The 27,839-nt window shown below is 34.0% G+C and overlaps 2 protein-coding genes across 6 annotated transcripts; both read right to left on the bottom strand.

Moving 5' to 3' along the window:
- Positions 1-1,432: 1,432 nt before the first annotated feature.
- Positions 1,433-6,833, bottom strand: LOC105336543 (monocarboxylate transporter 13). The gene is made up of 5 exons (XM_011440902.4): positions 6,479-6,833; positions 5,977-6,191; positions 5,597-5,740; positions 1,935-2,717; positions 1,433-1,775 (listed from the first exon to the last, which is right to left on the bottom strand). The coding sequence occupies exons 1-5, from the start codon at positions 6,763-6,765 to the stop codon at positions 1,543-1,545; spliced, it is 1,662 nt and encodes a 553-aa protein (XP_011439204.3). The 5' UTR covers positions 6,766-6,833; the 3' UTR covers positions 1,433-1,542.
- Positions 6,834-13,607: 6,774 nt separating this feature from the next.
- Positions 13,608-27,355, bottom strand: LOC105336544 (methyltransferase N6AMT1). Of its 5 annotated transcripts, none has more exons than XM_011440903.4 (7): positions 27,128-27,353; positions 26,340-26,429; positions 25,977-26,067; positions 25,207-25,290; positions 24,854-24,995; positions 24,365-24,478; positions 14,562-14,701 (listed from the first exon to the last, which is right to left on the bottom strand). In XM_011440903.4, exons 1-6 carry the CDS (start codon positions 27,274-27,276, stop codon positions 24,366-24,368), a joined length of 669 nt encoding a protein of 222 aa, XP_011439205.3. In that variant the 5' UTR covers positions 27,277-27,353; the 3' UTR covers positions 14,562-14,701; position 24,365. The 5 variants fall into 5 exon arrangements, with proteins under 5 accessions (XP_019926298.3, XP_019926299.3, XP_011439205.3 ...); XM_034447422.2 differs by lacking the exon at positions 14,562-14,701 and adding an exon at positions 22,851-24,192 and having other exon boundaries at positions 27,128-27,355; XM_020070741.3 differs by lacking the exon at positions 14,562-14,701 and adding an exon at positions 22,851-24,189 and having other exon boundaries at positions 27,128-27,355.
- Between the last annotated feature and the right edge of the window lie 484 nt (positions 27,356-27,839).

The raw sequence follows: 27,839 nt of genomic DNA, 5'->3' as shown, positions 1-27,839 counted from the left end.
AAGTTTACTTCCAATATGTAGTGGTATAAAACTGTATTTGTGCATTTAAAAAACGCAAGTATACATTTTTTTGCATATCTTAAACCAAAGATGTGAGTGCCAGGTACATTGTAACTGCCGGTGATTCACTCGCCATAAGCTTTCCACCATGACGTTAATTACTTAAACCGCGTTTTTGGTTACCCTGTTCTGGAAAGTTCTATCCATGAAAACTATAATCGTGCATTCGAGAAACAAATTCGCTCACTATATTTATTCAACTTAAACATATCTTTATTTCTATGTATACTCTAAATAAGTTCCCAGTTAATATATTCACTCTTTACGCAATCATTCAACAGTGCTTTTAACTTGACATTTGCCTTTCAAATTTTGACAAAACCTTAAAAAGATCCATATTGACCATTCTATGCACTAAAAATGGAGAAATAAATTTTGAAAAATTTGAGCTCAATCATGTCTTAGTCCCTTTAAATGAACTGGAAATGAGATACTTAAAAACAAATCTTCAAATACATTCCACACCTATTAAACATTTATAACTAAAATAACATGAATAAGAATTTTTCAGCTATTAAAGGGGCATGGTCACGATTTTGGTTAATGTTTTTGCTGTTTTTATTATTTGCAATGCTTTAGGAATGCATTTCTAATGATCAAATGAAGTTTTGGTGCCAGTTGTTTAGTTTTAACCAATATACATGGCTCACAATTCTTCGTCATGTAAACAAGGCTCGTGCCCTGTTTTTGTGTAATATGTCGAATATACCGGTAAAAATCTTTTTCGAGCTGGTTTGTCTATCTTATTATTCATTTTAAGCATAAATAAACAGTTCCTAACGATTAATACTTTCATTTTAGGTCTAACACTTGAATTTTCACTTCAACATTCAAAATGTAAACAAACGCTTTGTTTACATAGGGAAGAATTGCAAGCTCTGTAACTCGTTTATAACTCATCAAGTGACAATCAAATTTTGGTTGCCTATCAAAAATGCCTTACTGAAGCACTGTAAACATTAAAATCGAAAAAATAATTTTTGATCAAAATCGTGACCATGCCCCTTTAAACACTATAACAAAATTTAAATATATATTTTATGATTTACTTGCAAGTGATAAACTGTTTTGCAGCAACTTTGAAATTAAACAACTTGCAGCTATAGAATCTTAATGTACATGGTCGTGTTTAAAAATGTTGGCAAAACAAAAGAGATCCACGCAAACATGATTGTTTTTGCATGCGTCAAATCACTATGTACTCAGGTGACACATGTTAAATTATTATTAGAAATTTTATTACAGCAGCTGCGTATAGTTCATAAGTTTAATGGAAGGCAAAAGTCATTGTCTGTTCTTTTTTAAAAAAAGTTGTTAAGACTAGTGTTTGAACCGACAATGTTTCTATCAATTATCCACTAAATCCAGTTTTATAGAACCCCATGCAACCATCATGAATAAGATTTCAAAAAGTATTAAATTTTATTCATTTCCATACTAAAAGTTAAAACGTATTGACACTTTGTTTTTTTTCCTGCAATATTAAAGAGCAAATCCGAGATCAACACTCTTTCTCCAGGGCAGGATACTAGATCGTCTACGCGACTTCCGCCTCGCCTGCACATCAATCTCCATGTTGAATCTGGACCGAGGATCATCACCGTGTCGTCTCTGATAGATCATGGCCCAGGTAAAAATAAAACTAGCAAGAAGAGTAGCCCCAGCCCCGGATAGAACACTGTAGGTGTAAGACCCAGAGATGTCACGGAAATAACCTGCAAAAAATATGTATATGGGTTGGGATGTGAACAATTTAACTAAAAAGCAATTTGGTGATAAAAGGTATTTTATCACGTATAAAGAGTCTGAAATATTTCATTCATATAAATTAGAGTATGATATCAAATTGATAAACGTGTATACCGTGTATTTACCTGCTATCGGAGCTCCCGCAGTATTGGCAATTCCAGAAGCAGCCAACACAATTCCAAGCCCCGTCGGATATGTCTTTTCTCCCACTAACTCCAGGGTCGTAATGGATATCACAGTGACCACGCCTCCCAGTGCTATCCCATAGAGCGCTATAACTACAGCGTTCAATGAATATGAGGTCATGAACGGAAGCAAGCTTAGACTTATACAACCAAGAAAAGCATACATAGCAGGAATGGCTAGTTTTGGTATATTCGGACTCTGTGCTATTAATCCCGGAACGAATCTGAAAATTGTGCTGACAATATTCATCCCAGAATATAACCAAACTACAGAAGTACGGTCGAATCCCTTCTGTTCAAAGAAGTCTACGAAAAATACCAAAAACCCATTAAATGCCGCTAGTGCAAGCGATAAAGCAAAACAGAATCCAAGGAACACGGTGTTTTTCAGTAAAGCCTTTAGTCTGGATAAAGTTGTATTGGAATCTTCTGTCTCGTTGTTGTCTGTCATATTTTGCTGAAGTTTTGGGCCTGTTGGTCTTTTTAGGTCTGGGCCCGACATAAGACCACATGCTAACTGGTTTAGAACGATCCCAGAAATGACTAAAAGGCAACCTCTCCAGCCAAAACTGTCAATGAAGTACTGAAGCAGTAAAGGAAAGCTCAGCCCACCAATGCCAGAACCCGAGGACACAAAGGCAAGAGCAAGAATCCTTTCTTTAGGTGAAAAGTTTTGAGAAACACTTGTTGATGCACAAATCACGTTTAGTGAAAATCCAGCTCCTAGAATCGAAAAAAAAAGGTTTGAGCTTCTTGTTAAAGTTCTGGGGTTAATTATATAATTGCTTATTAATAAGTTATTTATACATTACCATCTACCAACTTAGTTAACATAGTTTGAGCCAGTGAACAAAGAATTTACATTCAGACCCGCTTCAATACTCGAATCAAAAATAGAATAAAACCGTCCCTGTGCTTCAGCTGGCTCGACACACCAGTGCATTATTTGATGGATCGATAAAGAATCGTTTTTAATGACAAAAATGACAACAATATCGGCTCTCAATTATTTCATATGATTTGGGGGGGGGGGGGGGGGGTAATTTTTAATAAAAACCAAAAACATCGTTTTAGCTGCGAACGGGACGCAGGACTGTTTATAAAGGCTTACTATGCTTAATATCAGCGGATTTAAATGTTCATAAAATGATGCATCATTAATCTAACAAAATATTCATGTAAAGTTATTTTATCATGATATAAATGTAATATAAAATGAAACAGTATAGAAAATGCCACTTTGTATGACACTTAGTGTGGTTCCCTGAATTGATGGTCACGTGAAATTTGTTGATAATTCTACAAAATCATGTAAAGTTGGCATGTATCACAAATTTGCAAAAATTCCAGGTTGTTTAGATGTGAAATGGTTTGATCATTTACTTACTTTATGATGCATATCAATTACTCGGAATAAACTGCAGTATTTTTTGTAAAAGTTCAATTTTAAATATAATTCTGATCAGGATCAGTTTTATTTTAATCGGGATAGGTTCAAATTTGATAAATTAATTTTTTTTTTAAACTTCGCATTTTCGTTTCATTTTTCTTGTAAAATATCTTTCTTTGATAAGTACTTTATGTGACTATTTGTTATTTTTTATATTTTATTCCTAGATTAAAAAGATATAAAATTATAACAACTTTGATTTCTGAAATATTTTTAATAAAAAAAGTAAAAAAAGTCGATATTGGTCTTTGTTTTGTGAAATCGTTTTTAAGATAATATTACTTATTAGGTTTGTTACTGACTGTGTACTGTGTAAATTTGTGGGGTCGGTAAAGTCCATAGAAGGCAAGGTGGAGCCGGTAAAGTCCATAGAAGGCTCGGTTCCGCCTCGCCTTCTATGGACTTTACCGATCCCACAAATTTCTGTACAAAGTCAGTAACAAACCTAATAAGTGTTTTGTTGGACCCAAAGTTTGATTTGTAAACAAACAAAAGATAATACATGACATTAAAATTCATAGCTTAATTCTCTAATTTTTTACCTTTCTCGTCAGTCGTCTATGCAAACCTGGATGCCATATTGTATGATCATAATATTACGCCACAGGCAAAGGGGGGGGGGGGGGTCACTCTTAAATATTTTGGGGCTTAAAAATTAAAGGTATGGTTGAACGTTTGTGTAAAAAATCAGCTCAAATAACGTTACGTCCGCCATGTTGCCGTATAAATTTTGACGCTCGCCGTGTAAAGATATTTATAAGGCAATCACATGACGCAATTCATCCAATGACATCGAGACATTCTAGTTCGAGGCATTATGGATCCATCAAATAGAATTTAAGTGTCGAGAAACCTTAATTTAAAGTATTTTACCATGAAAACACACCAGCCGCTCTAACAGTTGTTTGTGTTTTATAAATCAGCCTCGAACTGATGTACACAACCTTTTCCTTGGAGTTTGCGCAAAAGATGTCTTTAATATTAATTGAAAAAATATGGCAACACGCCACACTTTGGCATGTTTCCCCTTAAAATCTAAATCGATGACATGGCCATTTTTTGAATAAAATTAATTCAAAACCACCATATAAGTATCATATTTTCTAATTTGGATAAAAGATATATTGCTGATTTTTTTAAAATTATAGTATTACTAACAATTTATGAAATGGTCCGTAAGGAAAATCTATTTTGATTTTTATTATATTTATTTATTAATTTTGGTAAATCTTTAATTTAATTCATACAAAATTTTCATAAAAATCTCCATAAATGTAAAAATGAATATGGTCCTTCGTCCTTGAATGTTGAATATTTTCCTTTATAAGCTCGTCTCAAAATCTACGTAGTCTTAAAATAACCACGACCACCAAGTTCTCTATACTACTGTAATGTATATGTACAGGAAAAGAAACTGTTCTTTCATTCACATAATGGACGGTATAAGGCCTTTTTTTTAAATGAAAACACTGCGTATTTTGTTTTAAAAGAGGATAATATTAGATTAACCTTTTACAATTCTGATACATGTATATATTATCAAAACTGTCCCGTGCCACCCTGAATGGGCTTTTAGAATGGCGCAGTAAGGTGTGTCTCAATCTACGGTCTAATGTGATTTTTACTGAGAATTGTGATCAAGGGGATAGTTGATGATTTTATTTTAGTCTTAAAAATAAAGTTGAGAAAGACAATATTAGATTTTTGAGTTGAGAAAGACAATATTAGATTTTTGAGTTGAGAAAGACAATATAAGATTTTACATAGTGTTTCAATGTTCTGTCGTCTTTAGTGTTATTTAGGGTGTTAAACATCAGATGCTTTTTGGAAATGAAATAATGTGTGTTCCTTCCCATTAGCTGTTTTATTAGTTTATAATGTAGGTTTTACCTTTCACGGTCCATTAATTAACGTTTATTACAGTACATGATTTTTTTAGAATGTTTTCTGGGGGGTTTTTTGTCCATTATTTGTAAGGCTGGACACCTTACCGTCATTTATAGGAGTGCTTTTAAAACTAACGTGGATTTCATTTGTTTCAAAATCGTAGATAATGAAGAATTACATAACAAAACAAAATGACGAAATATCGAATTAAGCATTAAGCAATCATATATTTAACAATAACGTTCTATAATTAAATTGATATAACCTGACATGACTCCAATAAAAATGATAAGAAATTCCAGATTTGGTGCTATAAAACAAACAGCAATTCCAGTGGCAGAAAGCATGGCTCCAAAGCAACCACAAATCTTGGTTCCAAATTTAGTGACCAGCCCACCTGTTATCAAACCTGGAAGGAAATGATAGTTTAATATTACAGGGTACACAAAGTCTTCGAAAGCAATGTGATCGTATTTCAATCCTTAGAAGAAATAGCAAGCCCTGGAAACTTTGTATGAATTATTCGAAATAAATATAATTAGAAAATATTTTTAACAATTTGTTGTAGTTTGTACATAATGTTTTCTTTCTTTGTAGACAGAATGGAACAATATAATTTTCCTATTGCTCATGAACCAGCTTTACCTCCAATAAAAAAGACTCCTGTGCAAACCGATTGCACCAGTGAAGTCTCCGCTTTGCTTTTTCCAAATGCATTTAAAAACTCTACAAAGAGGACCGACATGTTGAATGGGAATCCCCCGGTGATCATCATATTGAAGAAGCTGCTGATTAAGACGAACCATTTCCGTACATTTACAGGCGTTCGAACGGTTAACTGTGGCAAAGTATCAGTCTGCCTGTAGTGAAACCGAGAGATAATTGATTGTATATTGAATAACGTTACACGTAAAAAAAAAACCCGTAGACTAAGGATAAGGTATCCCTTATGTAAATGTTCAAATAGACTGATATACAAAAAATAACAAACGAGAAATTTATGTTTGCTAAATCATTAACGACATAATATTTTGACACAGATTAAAAATTTGATTTCAATCATTATTTGATAAATGTACATGTGCAAACACCAAATACATCATTTAAAAAAGTAAACATTGTTCAGAGTTATGATGCACCAATTTACCCATTCGTTAAAGAGCTTCCCCTCCTTTGAAAATGTTGCGCTTCCACGGTCGGTTGACTGTCGCTAGGAACAACATCTCTTATGTCAAACTGTCCTCTCAACCGGAACACGCCGTCCACTGAACTGTCCACATCTTCCTCCTCATCTCGATTCAGCACGGAGTGGATCCGACCGGAAATCTCGCGAACGACAGACGATTTCCGGCGGGAAGCATACCTTTGGTAATCCTGGTCACTATTGACGTTTATGCTGAAAATCTGGACCACTCTATTATTGTTTCCATTCATATTTTTGATATGCAATATATCAGATAGTCGTTTGAGACTATAATGTTTGTAGTATAATGGATAACGTTCTATATACGTTCTAAAGGTTAAAATTTCGTTACTCATTAATGCACAGACATGGGGAAGATAAATATTGCACGGGCACGAGCTACAAAGAATTGTGTTATATGTCGCATACATTTAAGAAAAAAGATTGAACTCGTTGCTCACCATGTGACTTACACTGTATCTTAAGGTATATTTTCTTGATTAATTCAAAATATTTCATTTCCAAGCACAGTTACAAATAAGGGCTTAGTGTTGATAAATCACCTTTTTTTAAGACTTTCTTAGTTTTTTAGTATCTGTGATTCGTTTAAAAGGACAAAAAATCAATTTTTAATATTAAATGCATCTTGTTTGTTAATAAAGGCAAGTAGCATATTGTTACAAATGTATAAGTAAAATGGATATACATGTATATATCGTTAGTTTTATACGTAAACGATTGGGTAGGATTCACGCCCGATAGGTTAAGATTAACACACGATAGAACAGAATACACGCAAGATACGATAGGATTGATATACGACCGGAAATGATAAACGATGTTCATGATAAACGTATTATTGCGTTAGACGATCTTCACGATAAACCTAATGGCAGAGAAAGACCACGTATGAAGCAATATTTATGCAGAATAGTGCTATTAACAAATTTTGAGTTATTAAGCATCGCTGCATCATATATAGATTCCATAAAAATGAACAGTTAATTTTTTTGTTAATTATGAGCTCAAATTAATAAAATGTCTGTATTGTTATGATATCATTGTTTTCACTACCGAACATCCTAGCCGATCGCCGCGAACATTTCAGCCCGAGATCAAATCACACGGGAAAAGCGGGATAAATTAAAATGCTACTCTTGTTCTAAATAAAAATTAATATAAAATCTTTTTAAATACCTTTTATTATATTACATACAAATGAAAAAAATATATCTACGCAGATAAACATTCCGCGTACGATTTGTAACATTGTTTTCATTACCTGATTATTGCACACACGAGCCGATCGCCAAGAACATTTCAGCCCGAGATCAAATATCACACGGAAAATAACGGGTTCAATTAAATTACAACTCTTGTTGTAAGTAAATTTAATTATATTATAAATACTTTTGTTTCTGCAAAAAATGATGCATTAAAAAAATTGTATTTCATAAGGTTAACGTTTACGCATGTCTACACCACGCGTACGATTTAATATTTATACTCGATGTAAAGGTAAACATGTTACCTTGTTCCTATGAACTTCGATAGTTTAAAGTTTACATAATTTTTATATTTCAACTGCTTACACACCCCTGCGAATGTGTTCGGAATGTCTTCATTATCGTTGCTAAGTATGTAATAAATCCAGAGGTGCTCGAGTGAAAGTTCACGAGACTTCCCCGAGATTTGTTCGGTTCTTGTGAAATTTCGAGCGGAGGTATATGTGTTTGGATAATATTCTCAAAATATGTAAGTACTGGTCGTTTTTCATATCACATTCTACTTTGATTTTAGTTAAAACATGAAAATCCATTAAGATACAAAATATGTCTTCTTTCATCATCTAGCGATTATCTAAATTAAACGATGATATTCAGAACAGAGTTACCGTTCGTGTTCAACCACTCTACACGTGGTTGAAAATACAAACACTTGGTTGCTTGATAAAATCATAGCCATGTTTGATGCTTTTGGTGTGCAATACCATGCTGTAAAAAAAAGAATGGGGGTCTGTTTTGTATAAAAACTTAATATATCAAGTCATTTTCAAGGAACATTCTGCATGAAATGTATAGTCTGTTTCACTATTAATTGATGCTTTTACTAGGTCAGGCGCGGATCTAAAATTAATCTTTAGTGGGGCTACTAAGCATGTTTATTGTGGCAACAGCAAGAAAAAAACCTTTTTTTTTCTATTGTCATATTAATTTCCAGAACTCAGTTTATTCACTAGATACTGAAGATAAAGTATAAAATCAATGAACGTCTAGATTTTATATTTGGCTACAGGTACCTAGATTCTAGGAAAAAACTATAAACATGAGGCAGGATTTTTATTGCGAAACTGCAAGGGTCAAATAAAACCACGTGGTCCAAATTTAAATGACAATAACATTCGCAGAGGTGTTACAGATAAAATTATGATTTACATGTTATATTGGTTAATTTTGATAAAACAAAATACGTGAAATTAGTATCAAGATAGAATGCTGGATAGGATTTGACATTTCTTGTTCGATAAATTTTCGTACACGGCGCACCGAACGACTTGTAACGTTAAGGAATGGTAACGTTGAAATACATTGACTTGCTTATGAAAAGGCACGAAACGATTAACACGATAGGATAAACGGAAAAACTGTTTAAATTGAACGATAAGCCTGATAAGAATAAAGCACGATATGATATGATATGATTAACGCACGATAGAATAGTATGACGCAGGGTACGATAGGATTGATACACGATACGATAGAATAGGACTGTAAAAAAGAAATAACGTGGCGGGCACTATATTTGCTACAGCTCCACCTCAAGCCCCGGCTGGGGCTTGAACTTACGACCTCTGGAAACCACTCTCCTAGCAACACTGAACAATGAGCGGACACCGCGCTAACCACTCGGCCATCTAGGCAAGAAGTATCTTCTTTTCGATGACTTAATATATGCCTGATTTAAATATGTGCCTGACAAGATTTGAACTATTTATAGTCTAGCTCTCTAAGGAGACTGGATACGAACAGAGCTCAGGACAGCACCAAAGAGTGAACTTGTTATCATCCCTGTGTGCAGTTTTCTTCACATACTGCATGTTCTGTGTACTATTGGTTTCTCTGCAATGTATGAGCTGAGGCTTTGGTCGATCGGCATTGCCATTGGGACTATGGGCAAATCAGTCTGGGTACCCTTTCTTTTCCTCTTTTGGTTATTTGAATTCTCTCGAGTTGCTTTCTTCGATGAAGTATAAACATGGAAGTGCCCGTAATGCACGAAGTTCGACTTTTCATTTTAATTTTAAATAGCATAACATCTTGTACTTTTTGCCCATAAATCATGGGATTGGAATACATTGATTATATTTAAATAAAAACATACAAACACATTTTTTTCATTTAAAAGTACTTTATTTTATAAATTTGAAATTTTTTTATTTCGCAGTAAAAATATAACCTACTTAGCAGTTGCCCCGTGTTAGTAGCTCTGCACATGCGTTGTATTAATCTTAAACAGTGTATTGCACGTACATGAGCTACAATGTATTGTATTACAATGTCGCATATATCTACGAAATATATTGAACTCACTGCTCATCGTATGCCCTGAATCCCCTTCTTCCTTTAGATATAAATTATACAATAGGAATATTGATATTCACATTTACTATAGTTAAGTTTACAATTTGAAAGAGTTTATTAAACCGAACCTTTCCGACAGTTGAAAACTTTGGACTCGTAAGAACAGTAAGGTAAGTATTTTTTTAGTTAATCACGTGAACAAAGATGAATTTAAAGTTAAAGGTGGGTCCCTACTCAGCAATTTTTCGCTTTAAGTAGTGTTTCTTCTCTTGCAATTAATTGTTGGACACCTTGTCTAATTAAAATGTTATAAAGTTTGTAGGTTTTTAAAAGTAGTAAATGTCACTATGTACATACTTCAATGGATTAACAAATTCCATATTTAAAAGCGTAATATATTGATTTTTATTGGTCAAAAGCTTCCAAAAACGCACTAAATTACACATTGATCTGCTACTAATGCAGTATTTTTAATTTGACACAAGTTCTCTACAACAATTCTGTGATTTTCTAAAGTTGATAAATTATACATACATGTATTTTAAATACAGTGTTTACGAAAACAATCAAAGTGTATGCGGTCACTCGAGTAGTATACTATCTTAAAAGGTGATATATGATATACTTAAGAACATACATTGAAAATGAATTGATAAGCAGGCAAAAGTTGTCTTCCTTTACATAGTCAACCCAAAGGTCAAATGGAGAAAAAACAGCTTTTCTTCTTAATACTACAAAATATTTTCGCATCCTGTAATGTATAATTTCTTTGAATTTAATTTATGTGCAGGTTGCCCCATCTTGGCGCAATCAAAATATACACGGAAACAGATTTTTTAATTTCAAAATCACAACGCTGTACATACCTCTAAACTGTAAAGGCTACTGTGAGAAATCCATGGGGTTTTCCCAAAGATGGTGGTCAAGGGACACAACTTTTGTAATAATACTTCTCTTTTTTAGAGATAAAGTTTAAAAATATATTAATAGAGTATATTTACTTGTGCAAATATTATTTAGATAAAAGTCACCATAAATGAAAATTCAGATAATGATTTACGAGTTTTGTCCTTATTAACACTTAATTTATCTTCATGAATGCGAATGGAGTCACTCTGCCAAACACACTAGTAACCATCTAGTGAAGGTACATTCCAGGAACAAATGATATTACCAGCATTTAATTATACAATGTATCAGAATAGTAAGATACATGATCGCTTTCTTGGAAAACAATATACGTAATATAATTCACTCTTAAAGTTTTTGCCACCTTTACTCATCCTTTTGAGCCTGGATATACATGTAAATTGTACAAAATATAGGCACACACGTTTGAATTTGCTACATCAAAAACAAACCAGGATGAATTCAATCATTTGCACCTTCAGGTAGTCTGATTATATGTAAATTTTTCATCTATCTGAAAAAATTCAATCACCCCTGCTAACAAATGTGAGGTGAAAAATGCGTGCCTGTAAAGAACTATATATGATAAGAGTTAAATTTGGCCACCATAATTCAACCTTTTTAAAGTGTTTCGGGTACAATAAAATGTTATGTTATAATTTAAAAGAGTTGATATAAAATATATTTTTCACATATTTGTTTGATTTATTTGCACTCACTTGCAGTATATGATGTCAGAAGTGACGCGAATTATAATTCAATCAAAATCAGTCGAAAATTGACATTTTTCCCATCTTTTTACGAACGGGAAATATAGAGCGCATGCTTGAACCAGGACAAATTTTTTGTCACTTATTAGACTTGGCTAGATATATCTCTGATTAAAATATTTTGTTGGTTCAAGCATGCGCTCTATGTTTCCTGAAAGAAAAACTGCTTGAAAACAAGCTTTTTATGCTGAAATGCAAAAATGGCGGGAAAAGGTTGTCTTTACAATGCCGTATTTCTAAATTGTGGGCACTTGAGTCAAAATGAACATTAAGTTAACACACCACATATATATCTGTACAAAGAAAACAAAGAATCACAGTAAAATGGTGATATTCCTTTTAGGGGGCCATTTAGGCCCATACCATATGTATAGTCCTTTAAAATTGACATTATTCCCGATTGTCTTTCTTATAATACATCATGGATATTGCCCTCAGACTCTCGTAAAAGTGATCTCTCTTTATTTGATAATGTTATTGGTATTTATTACACAGAATATACATTGTCTAATCTATAAAACCAGTTTGTTAGTGCGCTGACAAGAAAATTCCGAGGAAAAGTTATTTCTCTTATAAATATGAGCCATTAGTTTACACAAGTAGAACAACATACTATACAGTATTTTACATAGGAGACTCGTACCATTATGTCTTATAAATCAATACTATAATTTTAAACCAATGAAATACAATACATGTATTTTGTGATTTATGTGATGTAAGTAATCATTCTGTACAATCCCGAGGTAGACGGTGCATTTACAAAAAGTAATGAAAAATCATCTAACATCGTTGTAGGAGATGTTGCAAATAAAGGGAACTTTCAAAAATGCAACTCAAGAAAAAATCATTCTGAAATATATATTTCGATTGGTTCATTACTGGGGTGATACCTCAACAGCAATTTTTGTTGTCCGGAAAAAAGCTGTCATTATATTAATAGTAGCATTCCGGAAAACCTACTATAAATACATGAAACGACTACATATACTTTAGTTTTGTAAATTCGTTGGGTATGAGCTATAAATGTTTAAAATGTCAAACATCCTAAGCACATATTAATCATACTATTGGTATTCTTCAAAAATAAGTTTTGCTTACATACTTTAGTTATATTTACAGTATCAGCCTCGAACAACGGGTCGCTCTAATATACTTATAATTTTAAAAAGCATTTGTGAATGAAATTTTAAAAGAAAGGTGTCACCGATAATAAACATATATCTTTAAAAAATACGCCAGAAGTTAATCTACAATTTTAATGATATTTTAACTCTTTTCCCCTGAATTAATAAAGTACGATTTTTAATCTAAATATGCAACACATCACATAATTGTTGATGAACAAAATGATTGACTCTTATTTTTCAGAAAATGACTGGGTTTTTTTTCATACATATGTGATTTTATATCGTTTGGTACATTCTTAAGAACAAACGAGGCGTTCCTCAATTTTAAGTAATTCTTTGATATAATATTCCTTTTTTAACTTACGTTTGGCAATGACTTTGTCAGCTAATTTATTTTGACGCATTTTTAATAGATGAAAATTATACAAACTCAATCTAACAAGTATTTCAAGTTGATTTGGTACCAAAATTTAAAACATGTAACTCCAATGATGGCAGTAAATCATTGTGTGATCGTAGAAATTTAATTGACAAATGAATACACAATATTTAAAGATAATTAGGTGCTAGGATAATTCAGATGCTAGCACATCAGACAAAGTAACTCTTTTATTTAGGAAATGTTGCTATTGACCATATAGACGCTTCTTATTCTTAAGATTTGCATCGCATACATGTATATAGACAGAAAAAAAGAATAAAAATCAGTTGTTATTCAATTTATTGTATAAAATTTGTCTCTGAATGTTAAATACCCGTTTAGCCTCTGCATAAATCGCGTTAGAGGGCGACAGAGCCCTTTGTACGTAGAAATCGTCTCTAAGCATGTCAATGTCATCTTCATACTCCTCGCTGTCATCGTCATCAGACAACCTGTCTTCGTTAGACAATAAATGAGCTTTGTTTGTCATCATTGTCTCCTCTTGAAATGACCTCACATTTCTGTTTGAAGAACATTTTGAGAAAGTTTCTCCAAGAGCATGCTCAAACATAGCCATGGATTCGTCACACTTTTCGAACACCCCTATCACTGAGAACCATCGCCTCAGATTGCGGGCTATATAATTAGCAACGTTTTCTTTTTCTTTGTCAGTTAATCTATCGTTTTCCATCTTTTGTCGGTGCCAGCACGGGTACTTAAGAGTCTCTGTAGAGGAATCTATGCGATGAGCTAGACAAATGTGAGAAGAATACAAAAACTGGTTTAACAAAAGTCCGCTATTTTCAATAATCCAGTCGCGCAAAGATACAAATTTCGATTTTAAAAGTGAGCAATATTCATGTGTTCCTATATCAAGGCAATGCTGGTATAAAGATACCATAGTATCAAAAGGATCACGAAACATAGTAAAGTAGTGACAATTTCGATGAAGCTTTTCGCAAACTCCAAACGCATACCCCCCTCGATGGATGCTGATTCGATTTTGAAATGTAACAGTATCAGGATTTCCGGCATCCCATAGTAACCTGGTTTTGGAATTCATCACTGGTGACATAGCCATATTTTTGGTATAAGATAAGTTGTTCAGACAGTTTATCACGTGACCCCCAGCCGCCCGTGGATGATGAACAAACACGAGTGTTCGATTATCTTTCTTTCCTTCCTGCATAAAGACAGATTGCTTGTCGGATTGAAGAAAGATGTTTGGCACTGTGAAATTTCTAGGGAGCCATGCCAGTTTAGTCCTTAATAATTTTTCGGCTTCCTCGGCTTGTTTTCTTTTTAAGATATATCCATCACTGTGAGATATTTTTAAAACATTCATCGCTTCACCCACTCTTAAATCCTCTTCGACACTGAAATAAAACAGAAATTTAAAACAAATATCAAAATGTATAAATCATTGCAGGTCATCATTATTATCATGTTATGGCAAAAGGCAAAACTATGCGAGTTCAAATAATGGAGTATAAAGCAACAAAAAATCAGGTTTTCTTTAAAATAATCTTCTGAAAAAACTAAAACATGGCACTTTAACAAATGTTTCACTGCTTTACCAAGTAAAAAAAAGTATTGACAATGATAGTACAAAGAATGTTTTGTATTTCTTTAAATCAAGAGTATTTTGATTTTAGATCAGGAAGATCCAAACGCTACTACACGAAAAGTAATGTCTACCTAAGCCATCCGCCCTCCAAACACCCACAGAAATTCTTGTAAACAAACAGGGTTTTTTTAACCCAAGATAAAGCCATAAAAATCGCATTGATTTCACAAGATTAATTAGGTAAATAATAATGTTACAGCCCAGGTGGTAGATAGATATGTCGTGTAGGTAAATTAATTAGTGACACAGGCGATACTTCGAACCGGCTGACTCGCGTCAACTTGAGATGATTAACTGCTGTAGTTCATCGGCTGACAGCCTGTAAATACACTGGCGGCGGGCTAGATAAATATCTCACGGCGGGGGCGCCTTACAAGAGAGGAGGGTGGAGGGGGTGGAAACAGTCGTGTACAGGCCCTACTACAGGGAAAGCATTAAAAAATATGTGTATGCATATATAGCCCCGCTTTAAAAGGTAAATTTTTAGTTATTGATAGGCTTATCTATAAAAAAAGAAATCATTGACACAACTGTATCTACAGGCTTGGGGTAAAATGCTGACGTATCTACATGTACGACTGGTTTGAAACTCAGGGTCTATATATTTTGGTTTGACACAAGTCATTAATCGGTTTCTGAAAATACATATACCTCGACTCTTAACAAGTTTTTGCTAACTGCAATAGCTTAGCGTAATCTTGCATAATTATGTATTGTTGCTGACGACAAAACTGTAAAAATAGATGCTAGAGTCGATTTTTTTAAATGGCGAATGTACTTATGGAAAGCAGTGGTCGCAAAGAAAAAAACAGTAATTCTTAATGCATTTGCCGATATACATATACATGACTAACTTTGGATACAACAAGGAAGAAAGCACTTGAGAAGGAAATATTTATTACATGTTGAAAAAAGCAAGTGTGTAGCTGAGTTATCGAGTAGAGTCCTGTTAAATTTATTTATAAAAACTAAACTTTAGTACTTACTGAGCCATTTCTTCGACCATGAAAGGAAGAAGGAAATTCCACACATTTTTCATTTCAATAAAGGGCTATAATATTTTTTTCCAAAATGATTTTATGATTGTTTTCGTTCACAAAATTATTACGTGCTTTAAGATTTGCGGTAAAATTTTAAATAGCAGGCATTTATCAAACCATTAGCACACTGACAGTTGACATACATCAGAAATCGAATACCCTCTTAAGATTAGCCGTGAAGCCCGCTCTTTGACATAAATGGGTGCAAGCAGTATCTGGCTTATGTTAGCTTTTAATGCTATGTGGCACAACGCCGTGAAGAAAATAATAAATTGCACTGATAATTATCAAAAAGAAACATGAATCTGAGTTATGGCGGCGTTTTTTCCTAGCTAGTGTCGTATTGCATAACTAGAAACGGGAAACGCTTGCGTCAGATTAGGACTTTTTCAACCTCATGCCACTTTAATAGCCTGCCGTAATAAAGTCAAAAATATATTCTTTCTCGCATTATCTCTGTCTAACATCGACGTCAATTAGCGATTTTTAACCGTGGGACAATGCTGTACCTTTAAAACTGTCAACAATCAATGCATGTCAATCTCTTACTCAGGTTTGTGTGAGCTTTTTTTTTAAATACCGCGACAGGTTGCTGTTTACAAATACTTTATCAGTCAAAATTAAATAACTTGACAGGCACTGGTCTCCACGAAAAATGTTCCTCTTGCCATTTTCCATGGAGTGAAAATGATAAATCACAATCGGGGATTTAGCTATGCAACAAATTAGCTCAGCGATATTTGTCAATTTTTCTTTCGGTCTGGCCAGTATATGAAATTGAAAAGGGACATGGCTGTATAATAGGACCGAGAAGACAACATAAGGAATTCCGATGGATTTCTGTTCAGTAATTTTTTTCTAGGGAATATCTTTTTCCCTAATCAAACTGGGGGAGTGGATAAGAGGGCTTTATACTTGTTAAAAAAGAAAAGAAAGTTATATAAATATTCCTCCCTACTTTTAAGTTATTAAATGAAATATAAAATAGTTTTGGTCAGTTTTGACAATAATGTTACTTTTAAAAACCAATTACATCTTTTAATCACGGCATGTTTTTGTTTTTATGACAAATGCACACGTGAGAGCCGTGTGCAACCAGTGTCCCTCTGAGACCCATCGCCCTCGCCCCCTACCCTCACTCCGTACAGATACACCCGATAAATTGCGAAAAAAAGCAGGTTGACGCCTAAAAAGATATTTATTCAATTATAATTTCAAATGAGAAAAGAATACAAATTCCCCCCAAAATAAATTTTTGAATCTTTGCAACTTTAATCCCTGTAACATTTCTGCATTTGGTACTAGTTTAACAAAGTATTTTTTTTTTAAGAAAAAAGTGATCACAAAGTTTACTCAACCCATCCAAAAACATTTTTGATACTTACTCTTTTTGAAAGTTTGTCTTTTTCCAAGGAAGAAGCCAAATAATACTCCCAAACACTATGCAAGGGACGAGGATTATGCTAAGTGCAAGAGTCGTGTTTGACATGACGCGTGCACTCACTATTCAAGATCCAGAGTACAAAACACAAGTCTAGTTGTCACTGAATGTTAAAACCCAATCAACTGATGGAACATTGTGAAACTTAATAAGGAATCTGTGGAGAGCATGACAGGAATGACACGGGGGTAAACGCTCTCTCCTCGAGTGCGCGGCCCAATTACATACTGTGAATGTTTGTGTATACATGCAATCAAGCTCTTTTTCTCTCCGCTTTACGGAAATCGAACGCCGGCGTAGAGATGTATGGCGTGCAAAGCGGACCAAAATTGTGTCAAATTTTAAACAAAAAATTGTAATGTATTATATAATATACGTGCATATTACCAGAGTTACTTGCTCCTTTGAAAGCCCTCCAGGTGAAAGGAATTAAATAAAACATTTGTGACGCTAAGATATTACAATGTAGTCATTGTTGACAAAACATTCTAACAAAATGACTGAACGCGTAACATGTACTTCGATTAAAAAAAGTTCACTACACAACATCTTAATATCTGATAAGTGTGACCCTCTGTATCCGCTATCTACTTTCTGTAGGTTTGATTCGATATATTGGTCATGCACTTCCTGATCAGATGTGAGTATGATCCGCTATATTGGCCGTACACTTCCTGATTAGATTGATCCGCTATATTGGCCGTGCACCTCCTGATTAGATTGATCCGCTATATTGGCCGTGCACCTCCTGATTAGACGTAGGTATGATCCGCTATATTGGCCGTGCACTTCCTGATTAGATTGATCCGCTATATTGGCCGTGCACCTCCTGATTAGATTGATCCGCTATATTGGCCGTGCACTTCCTGATTAGACGTAAGTATGATCCGCTATATTGGCCGTGCACTTCCTGATTAGATTGATCCGCTATATTGGCCGTGTACTTCCTGATCAGACGTGAGTCCTGATTATACGTTAGTATGATCCGCTATATTGGCAGTACACTTCCTGATTAGATTGATCCGCTATATTGGCCGTGTACTTCCTGATCAGACGTGAGTCCTGATTATACGTTAGTATGATCCGCTATATTGGCAGTACACTTCCTGATTAGATTGATCCGTTATATTGGCCGTGTACTTCCTGATCAGACGTGAGTGTGATCCGCTATATTGGTCGTGCACTTCCTGATTAGATTGATCCGCTATATTGGCCGTGTATCTGCTGTGCACTTCCTGATAGGAATGATCCGCTAAATTGTCCGTGCACTTTCTGATCAGAATAATTCGCTATAAATTGGTTAAGCACATCCTGATCAGATTGATCCGTTGTATTGGCCGTGTATCCGAAGTATACTTCCTGTTTAGAACGATCCGCTGTATCGGCCGTGCATTTCCACCAAGTCGAGAGAGATTACCAAGAATTAATCTTTGCTTGACAGATAACACAAGTCAGTGTATACAAAAAAACATGGCACGGCTGTTGGTGGATCGGATAAACTCCAGCTTCTAAAAACAAAGCTCTCTCGTTTTGTCTGATTGATTCCTGCGATAAGGGGTAACAGCTCGCCTTTCGCTTCTCATTTGGAGATTGTTTTTACCCCGTTAATAGCTGTGTGTGATAAGGGTAAGGTACCCCACAAGAGACATGCAACTCAATTGATAGTATTGGGGTTGGTGTCCAAAAGCGGATTAACCCAACTTCCAAGTTTCGGAAATTTTAAAATACATGTAGCCATCATAATCAACACCTATTTTGTAATACATACATGAATTTACTTGTACATTTAATCACTGAAATTGTTAAGTGAAAAGGGAATGAAAGAAAGTTGTAACAACTTTCATTTCGTTTTCATCAACATGTTCAATACTCAAATATTTTAGTGAAGCTTAGGACATATAAATCTCCCTAAAAAGAAGAGCTCTGTAAAAAAAAAATTACAGAAAAATAATCAACCTTTAAAGGTAAGATTTATTGATTTTCTTTTTACTATATGGTACTTTATAGCATCATTTAAAATCATTTTTAAAGATTTAAGGTAGATCTAATCGTTAATTTTTTTTTATCACCAAGCCTTCTTGAAAATCGAAGCAATCACGAACACAGCCTTGCTGTTAAGACCAAGGGATGCGAGTTTATCTCGTGTGTATTCTTAATGTTACATGTATACATGTATTTCAGCAAATCTTTAACATATGACATATTTTAATTACATAACCAATGTACTTATAAAAAACAAACACAAGAGTACCCCTTCTTACTTTTATTGAAAGTAAACGTTATCATATAAAAAAAATCTCCAGTACTAGCAGTACTTAATCTTTGTAACTTTTAACCTTTTTTTTTAACCCCCCCTCTATATTATACTATATATATACTCTTGTAAGAAGTAAAATTCTTTTTTAGTGCGTGCAGATTTATTTTTCGATACTTAAATTTTTTTTAATCTAAACCATGTGCGTAGATAACTTGAGGAATTGTTCCCGTTTTTACCAAAAACTATTTTACATCATTAATATAAAGTGTCACCATCTGTCTTCCTAATTTCGCATTTTTTTCCTCGAATTTCTGTGTACAGCGGCATCGGCAGGGCTTGCTCTGACAGCTAATTAATATGGCAACTGGCTCATATTTCTGACATACATTTATCCACCCACTCATCTTTAACCATAAACTACCAATTTTTTTTTAAATTTCATTTTCTTTAAAGATAGTGTAAAAATAAAGATGCCCATGGGCAACACCGCACACCTGGGGCCCAGAGAGACAGTGTGCGGTTGTGTAACCCGTCCATTATTACAAATAAAACTTGGTTGTAATACAGATAAAAATCAAAATACATTCATAAGTAAATTGACTATAATGGTTTCAGCAAATAAACTGAATGATTATAATGAACAGAAAAAAGTAATAAACGACTTATCATCTCAAAGCTACTTCGCGTCCCATCAAGGTTGTTTAATTCATTCCATTGATGCGTCAGGAGATGCTGGAATTCGATTTTATATAATAAGACTAAAGAATAACAAAAGATATCAAATATAACTTTTCTCTTGAGTTCGAAAGAGTAAAAAAATTAAACAACAAAAAAGGTCGATCTTATACCACTAGTTAATATGGAGAGAGAGAGAGAGAGAGAGAGAGAGAGAGAGAGAGAGAGAGAGAGAGAGAGATCTTTACATATGCACCATTTAGTATCTGACAGGAACTATTTTTTTCTAATATACATGTACCCCAAGAATTTTGTTAAAAGGGTCTTTATTCTGCACACAATGAGTAGGTACCAATTCGTTTTACCAAAACGCCAGAGCTGTCAAAACGGGAGAATGTTTGATTGGCATCAAGGTGAGGCCGATTCTTCTACATGCCATGAAACACACACGCCATGTGTTTCCGTATAATCAACACAAAAAGGAAAAGTGAAGCTATTTATCAGAAATCATTTGATTGACTGGGGTCACGATAAAAATCTAGCACTGCCGGTAAAAAACGGACCGGGGCATACTGAATCGAAATCCGTGTAAGGAAATGACAAGTTCTTCAAAAGTCAACAAAATTACAGGCGTTGTTAGTTTAACATGACATTGAAGTAAAGTAGATAGAGGGCTTAAGTTGAAATTCGTGATTTCTACCCGAGATAAAGTCTAGACTAAAAGAAAAAAAGAGTAGAAAATAACAGCCATAGATTAGTAAAAATTTAAAGATATGGAAAACATTACCATTCGCATCTTTGTATATTCATTTTGTCGAGTTCTATCAAAGTTCATTTTTTTGGGCTCTTTTTGTACATATTTAGCATGGATGCATGATGTAATTAAAAGTCAATAATAAATAAAGATTGCAAACAGAGGAAAAAAAGAAAAATTTACTGAATGACATCAGAAAAAAATGTTTATTTCCGTACAAACAAATTAAAAACCAGAGAAATAATCTTCCGTTGAATGCCTTACGAAAAGAAACGTGTCAAATTCAAACACGACTTAAAGAAATGAAACTCGACGCCAATGGCAGCCTATACTATTATAATCTTCATTTTATTGTGTAATTGGCATTCGCTGAAGTATCAAATGAATTTGTTTGAATTTAATTTCAAGAGTTAATTTCCGATGGTGGAATGGCAAGCCCTATAATATAAAGCCAGCACCGGAGCCTCCCAAGCGTGAAGGGTAGATTTGTTAGAGAAACGCTCCCCTCTTCGTTCGTTCATCTCTCGGTGCACTTTCTACACCTGTTCCCCCGGTACGTTTACCACGTGTGCGGCATGCTTAATCACGGGGGCTTATGGCATTTCTCATTAGGAGCCATTCTATACTAACACGTTACACTTCCTTACATTTCATTTATCATAGGGGTGGGCAAACTTTCAGTTTTAATAATTTCAAGAATATACAACTTCGGCCCATGCAGATCAAATTATTTTTCTGTCAAATAAAAATCAAATACTAAAATTAAAAAATAATAACAGGCTACAAGTATTATAAAAGTGAAATGCCTGAAAATATTTCACGACTGCTTCTTATACATATCCTTGGGTTTAAAATATTTCAATACATTTTAAGAGTCCAATTGATAAATTAAGGTTTTTTTTGTCACCAAAAAACCCATATTAATTACATGTATATTATAATACTTAGTAATAAATTTACATTTTTTCATTGGTTTGTTGATGTACCTGCAGGTATATGTATTTCAAATGTTACATATATCATTGGACGATACATGTGAAATATGTGCATGCATAATGAAGGTGAACTTCCACACACACCCCACTTAGCTCTCGAAACATCACAACCCATATACAGTTTGGAGCAAATGCAATAAGTATTTTGAAATTGCTGTCCTTTTGCGATAAATTTGTTATCCTTAAGCTTGTCCATTTTCCCTTTACAATACACTGTGTATAGCTCCTCACCTCATCCATACGTTCAAGTTTGATTTCGGTATTTTTTGTGGGTTTTTTGCCAAAAGATTTTGTTAAGAACTTCAATAGTCCAGAACAATAATGTTTTCACTTAACTTTTTTAATATAATGTTCGACTTACGCTACATATACGTGCGGGGACCCATAATTTTTTTCCAGGGGGTTCCGTGAGGGGGGGGGGGCGAGGTATATTTTCGGTAATTTTACTTTGTAATTTCAAAAAATTCGACTTTTCCCAAGGAGGGTCCAGACTCCCCTCCCCCCTTTCATATCCGCACATGATATATTACATAATATGTGTACAATGGATTGCGGAATTCACTTAAATGCATAAAAATTACGTACGGCATATGTTCAATAAACCGTTTTACGCACGATCTAAACTACATGTACATGTAACTACCGTTTGTTTGCGCTGTTCTTGTTAAAAACGTTCAATCAATCAATCAACCAACCAATCAATCACTTACATGTATTTTAATATTCAAGTTTCAATAAGGATAAGTCACAGGGCACCTGACGTTATATGTTTTAATATATATACCTTCTACGTAATATTACACGTGTATTGATAGGTACAGAGTATATATATTTCATCATTAGAAAAATATAAAACGTCAGATTGGATAAATTTCTGTCTGATAAAATAATAACTTATATCAGTAGATAGCTATAATGGATGTACGAATACAGAGTCTAAAATGAAATAGAACATTTTTGTTATTTCTGGCAGACAGAGAAAAATACATATGCATGCAGACACTACATGTATTTGTCCTTCACTGGCGCTGTTGTCGGGTGAAGTATTTAATGAAGCCAGCCCAGGATGACCTACAAGTGTGGGGTATATTTAGACGGCCGAGATTGATGAGGATTTCATTTCACATGAAGCTGCTGTTTAAATATTGGAATTATGGGAAGCAAATACCTGCATGCCAAATCCAGGAGGAATGCAAACACAGACAGTTTACCAGGTACTAATAGCAAAGCAAACAGGGCCACATCCCTATTCATTTCTATGTTAAGTTAATGCCCCTTCTATTGCACCAAGGGCCTAAATAAAATGTATGAAAGTAGCCATTCTTCAAAAGTTATTCTCCGAAAATGATTGGAAAATACTCTGACAATTCATTGAATTTATAAATTGATCATCAATTATCAATATAGATAGTCTTGATTTTAATTATCTCTATTGAGTTATGGCTCTAAATATCTCCATTGTGTTATGGCTCTACATAAAATCTCTCTGAGATAATGTTATATACACATTGTACAGGTTTTATAAACTTTGGTCACAATGTTGAACAGTTGTTTTTTTATTTAAGTTAACTCTTCTGAAATTAAAGTCATACACAACATTCAATCCATTTTTTTAATTTACAACCCTCATAAAGCATATATGGCTGAAATTGTTTATAGACTGCAGCAGTGCGTGTACCTCTGGTAATCATAAAGGTTAAGGATCATGTAAAATGCATGCATAAAATGTTTCAAGCACAAATATCATGCAGTTACATAAAATAGTATCAGTAACAATAATGATAAGCACTTGTGTACTTGTAACTGTATGTAGATCATGTAAATGTATATATATACAGCAACAAACATCTAATTGTGGAGCACGCGATGCTAGGCTAGTAACAAATAGGTTGCTGGTTCAACTCCTACAGTGGGCATTTGATGTCATCTGGGATGCGTTGTGTCTTTAGACAACACACTTTATCTGCATTGTCTCAGTCCACCCAGCTCTAATACTGGTAGGTAAAGGTTATAGCTGGAGGTTAACCTGTGATGGACTGGTGTCCCACCAAAGGGGGAGTCAAAGACTCTGACACCTGCTTATCACCAAAGAAAACAGGTACAAGATTTGGATTCTAGGAGCCTTAGAGGGCATAAATTATTCAAGAGAACCAGAAAATTCAGTGAGCAGGCTCATGGTCAGTAAATGTCTACCTTCATTGCACATAATGACCTATTGAAACATATGATTAATATACAGGTGGAACTCACCTCAGGCTTGCGTCCTATGGAACCTGAGGATAGAGAGGAGCTCAGGACCGGACCGTCTTGTTAGAACTGTCTCCATGTCGAAGCCCTCCTTCTTCATCATTTGCTCTATTTCCTCTACAAATACAAGTATTAACATGAGTAGTACATATCTTAGAAAACTTAATCTAATATTAGTGAACAGTATGATTTATTATACCTCTGTGAATTATTTCTATGTAAAATTATGACCAATAAACCTGATATATATGTATTCTATCAAGACAACATTTAGCGTTAAATAGTTTCTGTGCTATTTATCCATAGTGACTAGTCATCAAAACCCGCATACCTTTACAAATATTGAAGAGATTATCTCAGACAACATACGCCAAGGGTTTATGGGGAGCAAAGTGGACCGAAAACCCTTGGCTAGCGAAGATGACTTGATATTAGCTTTTACAGTATTTTAAAAATTACCAATTCTCTCTCTCTCTCTCTCTTAGAAATTACCAGGTATGTTTTCATTGATCACAACCATATAAAACAATCCCTCTTCAGACAAAAGGTCTGAAACTTTGGTCAGGAATCTGTCAATCACCTGTCTGCCTCTCTCCCCACCTGCCCATGCTGCTTCTATTCCTTTAGACCCAACCTGCAGCAGCCAGACAAAAGAGAAAGCAAGGTGGTAAGAGTTATCTTTCTTAATTTTTCAACAGCTTTGAATGTGTATGTTTTCTCTAAAATGATATCATAAGTAAAGAAAAAAACCTAACATAAAAGTTAAAACATTTCAGTTCCATTGCAAAAAAGTATGTACATTCATCATTAGAATAACAGACATTCAAGCAAGTTGAGAACCATACCTCAGATTCTGGGGTCACCACGTATGGTGGGTTAAATAAAAGGATGTCCACCTGCCCCTTCAGCCTGACATCTAGACTTTCCACCTGAAATTGAACATTAAGCTAAGGAAGGTCAGGTATGTATAAGTAATAGATTATTGCGTGGCATTTTTTATATCGCAACCAATATATCAGCTCGAGGGTGCTGTATAAATTATATACTTATAGAAAATATCAAAGAAACAATAGAAAATACATCATGACATTGTGAAGAATGCTTATTGTTAACAAATCGTTCCTTGTCTATTATATACTTGTCTCTTATAAACTTTCCTGCCAATTTGTGCCAGCTGTTTGTATACCAAGTTGACGTTAATGTAATCATTTGACGTCATACTTGGAAATTTGGAATTGAACCACGCATACCGAATTTAATGTCATAATAGCCAATGATTAATGGAAAGCAGTGTGTAATAGCTGAAGAATGCCAGAATGGGGTTTGTAATTAATACAAAGTCCAAATCAATATATTCTTACTATACCTCAACCTAAATAAAATTATATAAAACCTTTGGTTATCTCAGTTTTTTCTCAGCCTTTCTCAAAATCAAGATAACAAGGTTTGACTGTTCATCAATATATTTTTTTTCTTATAAGACTTTTATAAATGAGTAAATTAAAGTTAATAATATGTGTACAAAGTTTAACAAACAACATCGATTTGAACTATTTGAGTCATAATTTCACATAGGATAAAATTTCACTTAATTTATGTATAAAAGATAACCCACTAAGTCAGTAGTCACTGGTTGTATGTTAATGCCATTTTCCCTCCCAGTTTGTTGGGCAATTTCCGTTGCTTTATGGTTTATATCTGTGCATCTTCAAAATAATAGAAAAAATAATATATATACATACCTCTGGTATATACAAGTAATCAATAACTTATTATTTTCATGTGTCAAATTTTTGACCAACAAACAAGCTTTATGTTCATTTTTACTCTTTAACATTTATTTACATGTACAGAACATTCTTCTCTTCAACTATTGGCAGTAATAAAAGTTTATATTTCACCTGTATACTCTATTGGAAATATGCATGTCAGTATTTAAAATTAAAAAAAAAATTATAGACAGGTAGTTCATACTTACAAATATAAAGAAGGCCATGACTTAAGAATAGTCGCCAAAAAAGTAATGCATATCCCTGATCCACACCCAACTTCCAGGCAAATGCATGGTCTATCATAAAATACAAATAATTATAACATAGTACACGTTTTAAGATACTGATTGAATGTTTTAATGTGTATAGAGATATCTTTTCTTGCAAACTCTGATATTTTGATTATGTGTAAATGTTGGAATGGGTGACAGTTACATGTTGACAAATGTTTTTACTTATTTAATCTTAAAAACTTTAACATTTATATTATTTAATTCAGGCTTATGCAACACAGAATTTAAATTTACTCATACACTAAATCTCCAAAATCCAAGGGAACAGAGGATTTACTTCTCTATATTATGTTTATCTACTTGTATTTTTTTTACAATATGCAGGTGTTGATTGCTTTATGTCACTCTGATGTAATCATTGGTGTTTTAAATACATGATGACAACATACACTGTAACACTTGCTGCTAGGATTCAGTTATACTAACTTGAAACAAAATATAGTGTGAAGCACAGACCATCACAAACAATAAGAGGGTGTGAAAAGAAAGTTTGTGAAGGCTTGTTATCGATTTGTTTTGTTTTGGATTTTTTTCAAAAGAATATCTAAAGGTCACAATATAACAAGATTGTCTTAAACACTTATCGATTTTGGGCTCAATTTATTTTTACCATTCACAATAATTCTTAACGTTATATGAAAGTCTCGAACAATCAAATAATATTAACTTCATCTGTTTATCTGTTTATGGTGAATACCTACCTTAATTTCTCGATGCGAACACAGTCCTTTTCTAAAGCATCTAGCAAAAGAAACGAGTCTTCCGCTGGCTCGTAAATAAACTTGAAATCATCTGTTGACAAGTGAGATATTTTTGGAGTTGGGAAATGACTTAGCGAAGTTAGCGACATCAAGACCGACGTAAGACAGTCACAAACAGACCACTCTTTTCTACTTTCGTTTTCAACCGCAACACCGAACCCGATGTTTTCTCAAATTATATGAAATATATATAGACATTTGACCACAGGCATCTGAATTTTTATCATTCAGCCGCTCAATAAGCCAAATATAAACAAATTCTACCTCCTCTATATATAAATACACAAGGTGTATTTATATATACATGTAAAGGAGGTATTTTTTTTTTTACAGCTGGCTTAATTATTGAGCGACTGATTGATAAAAATTCAGGTGCCGTCATGCGCGTGTTTAGGACCCACCCCCTGTATCCTTCTTCGGTATATATCTGTGTAGTCCCTTTGCGAAAACAAAATGCTTTTACTAGACATTTTTACTACAAATACGAAATTATATATCTACATGTAAAACAGTATGCATAATAATTATGCCTAATTAGGCCTAAAACGAGGTAAAATCATATCTTAATTCATTAAAAAGAACGATAGAATAGAGTACATAGGCGTCAGCAACGGGGGGGCTAGGGGGGGGGGGGGCTTTTGATTAGGAATTT

This window comes from Magallana gigas, chromosome 5, assembly GCF_963853765.1.
Source record: "Magallana gigas chromosome 5, xbMagGiga1.1, whole genome shotgun sequence".
NCBI classification, from domain to species: Eukaryota; Metazoa; Mollusca; class Bivalvia; order Ostreida; family Ostreidae; genus Magallana; species Magallana gigas.
The sequence above is the reverse complement of the archived record's forward strand: the minus strand, read 5'-3'. Positions and strand labels throughout refer to the sequence as shown.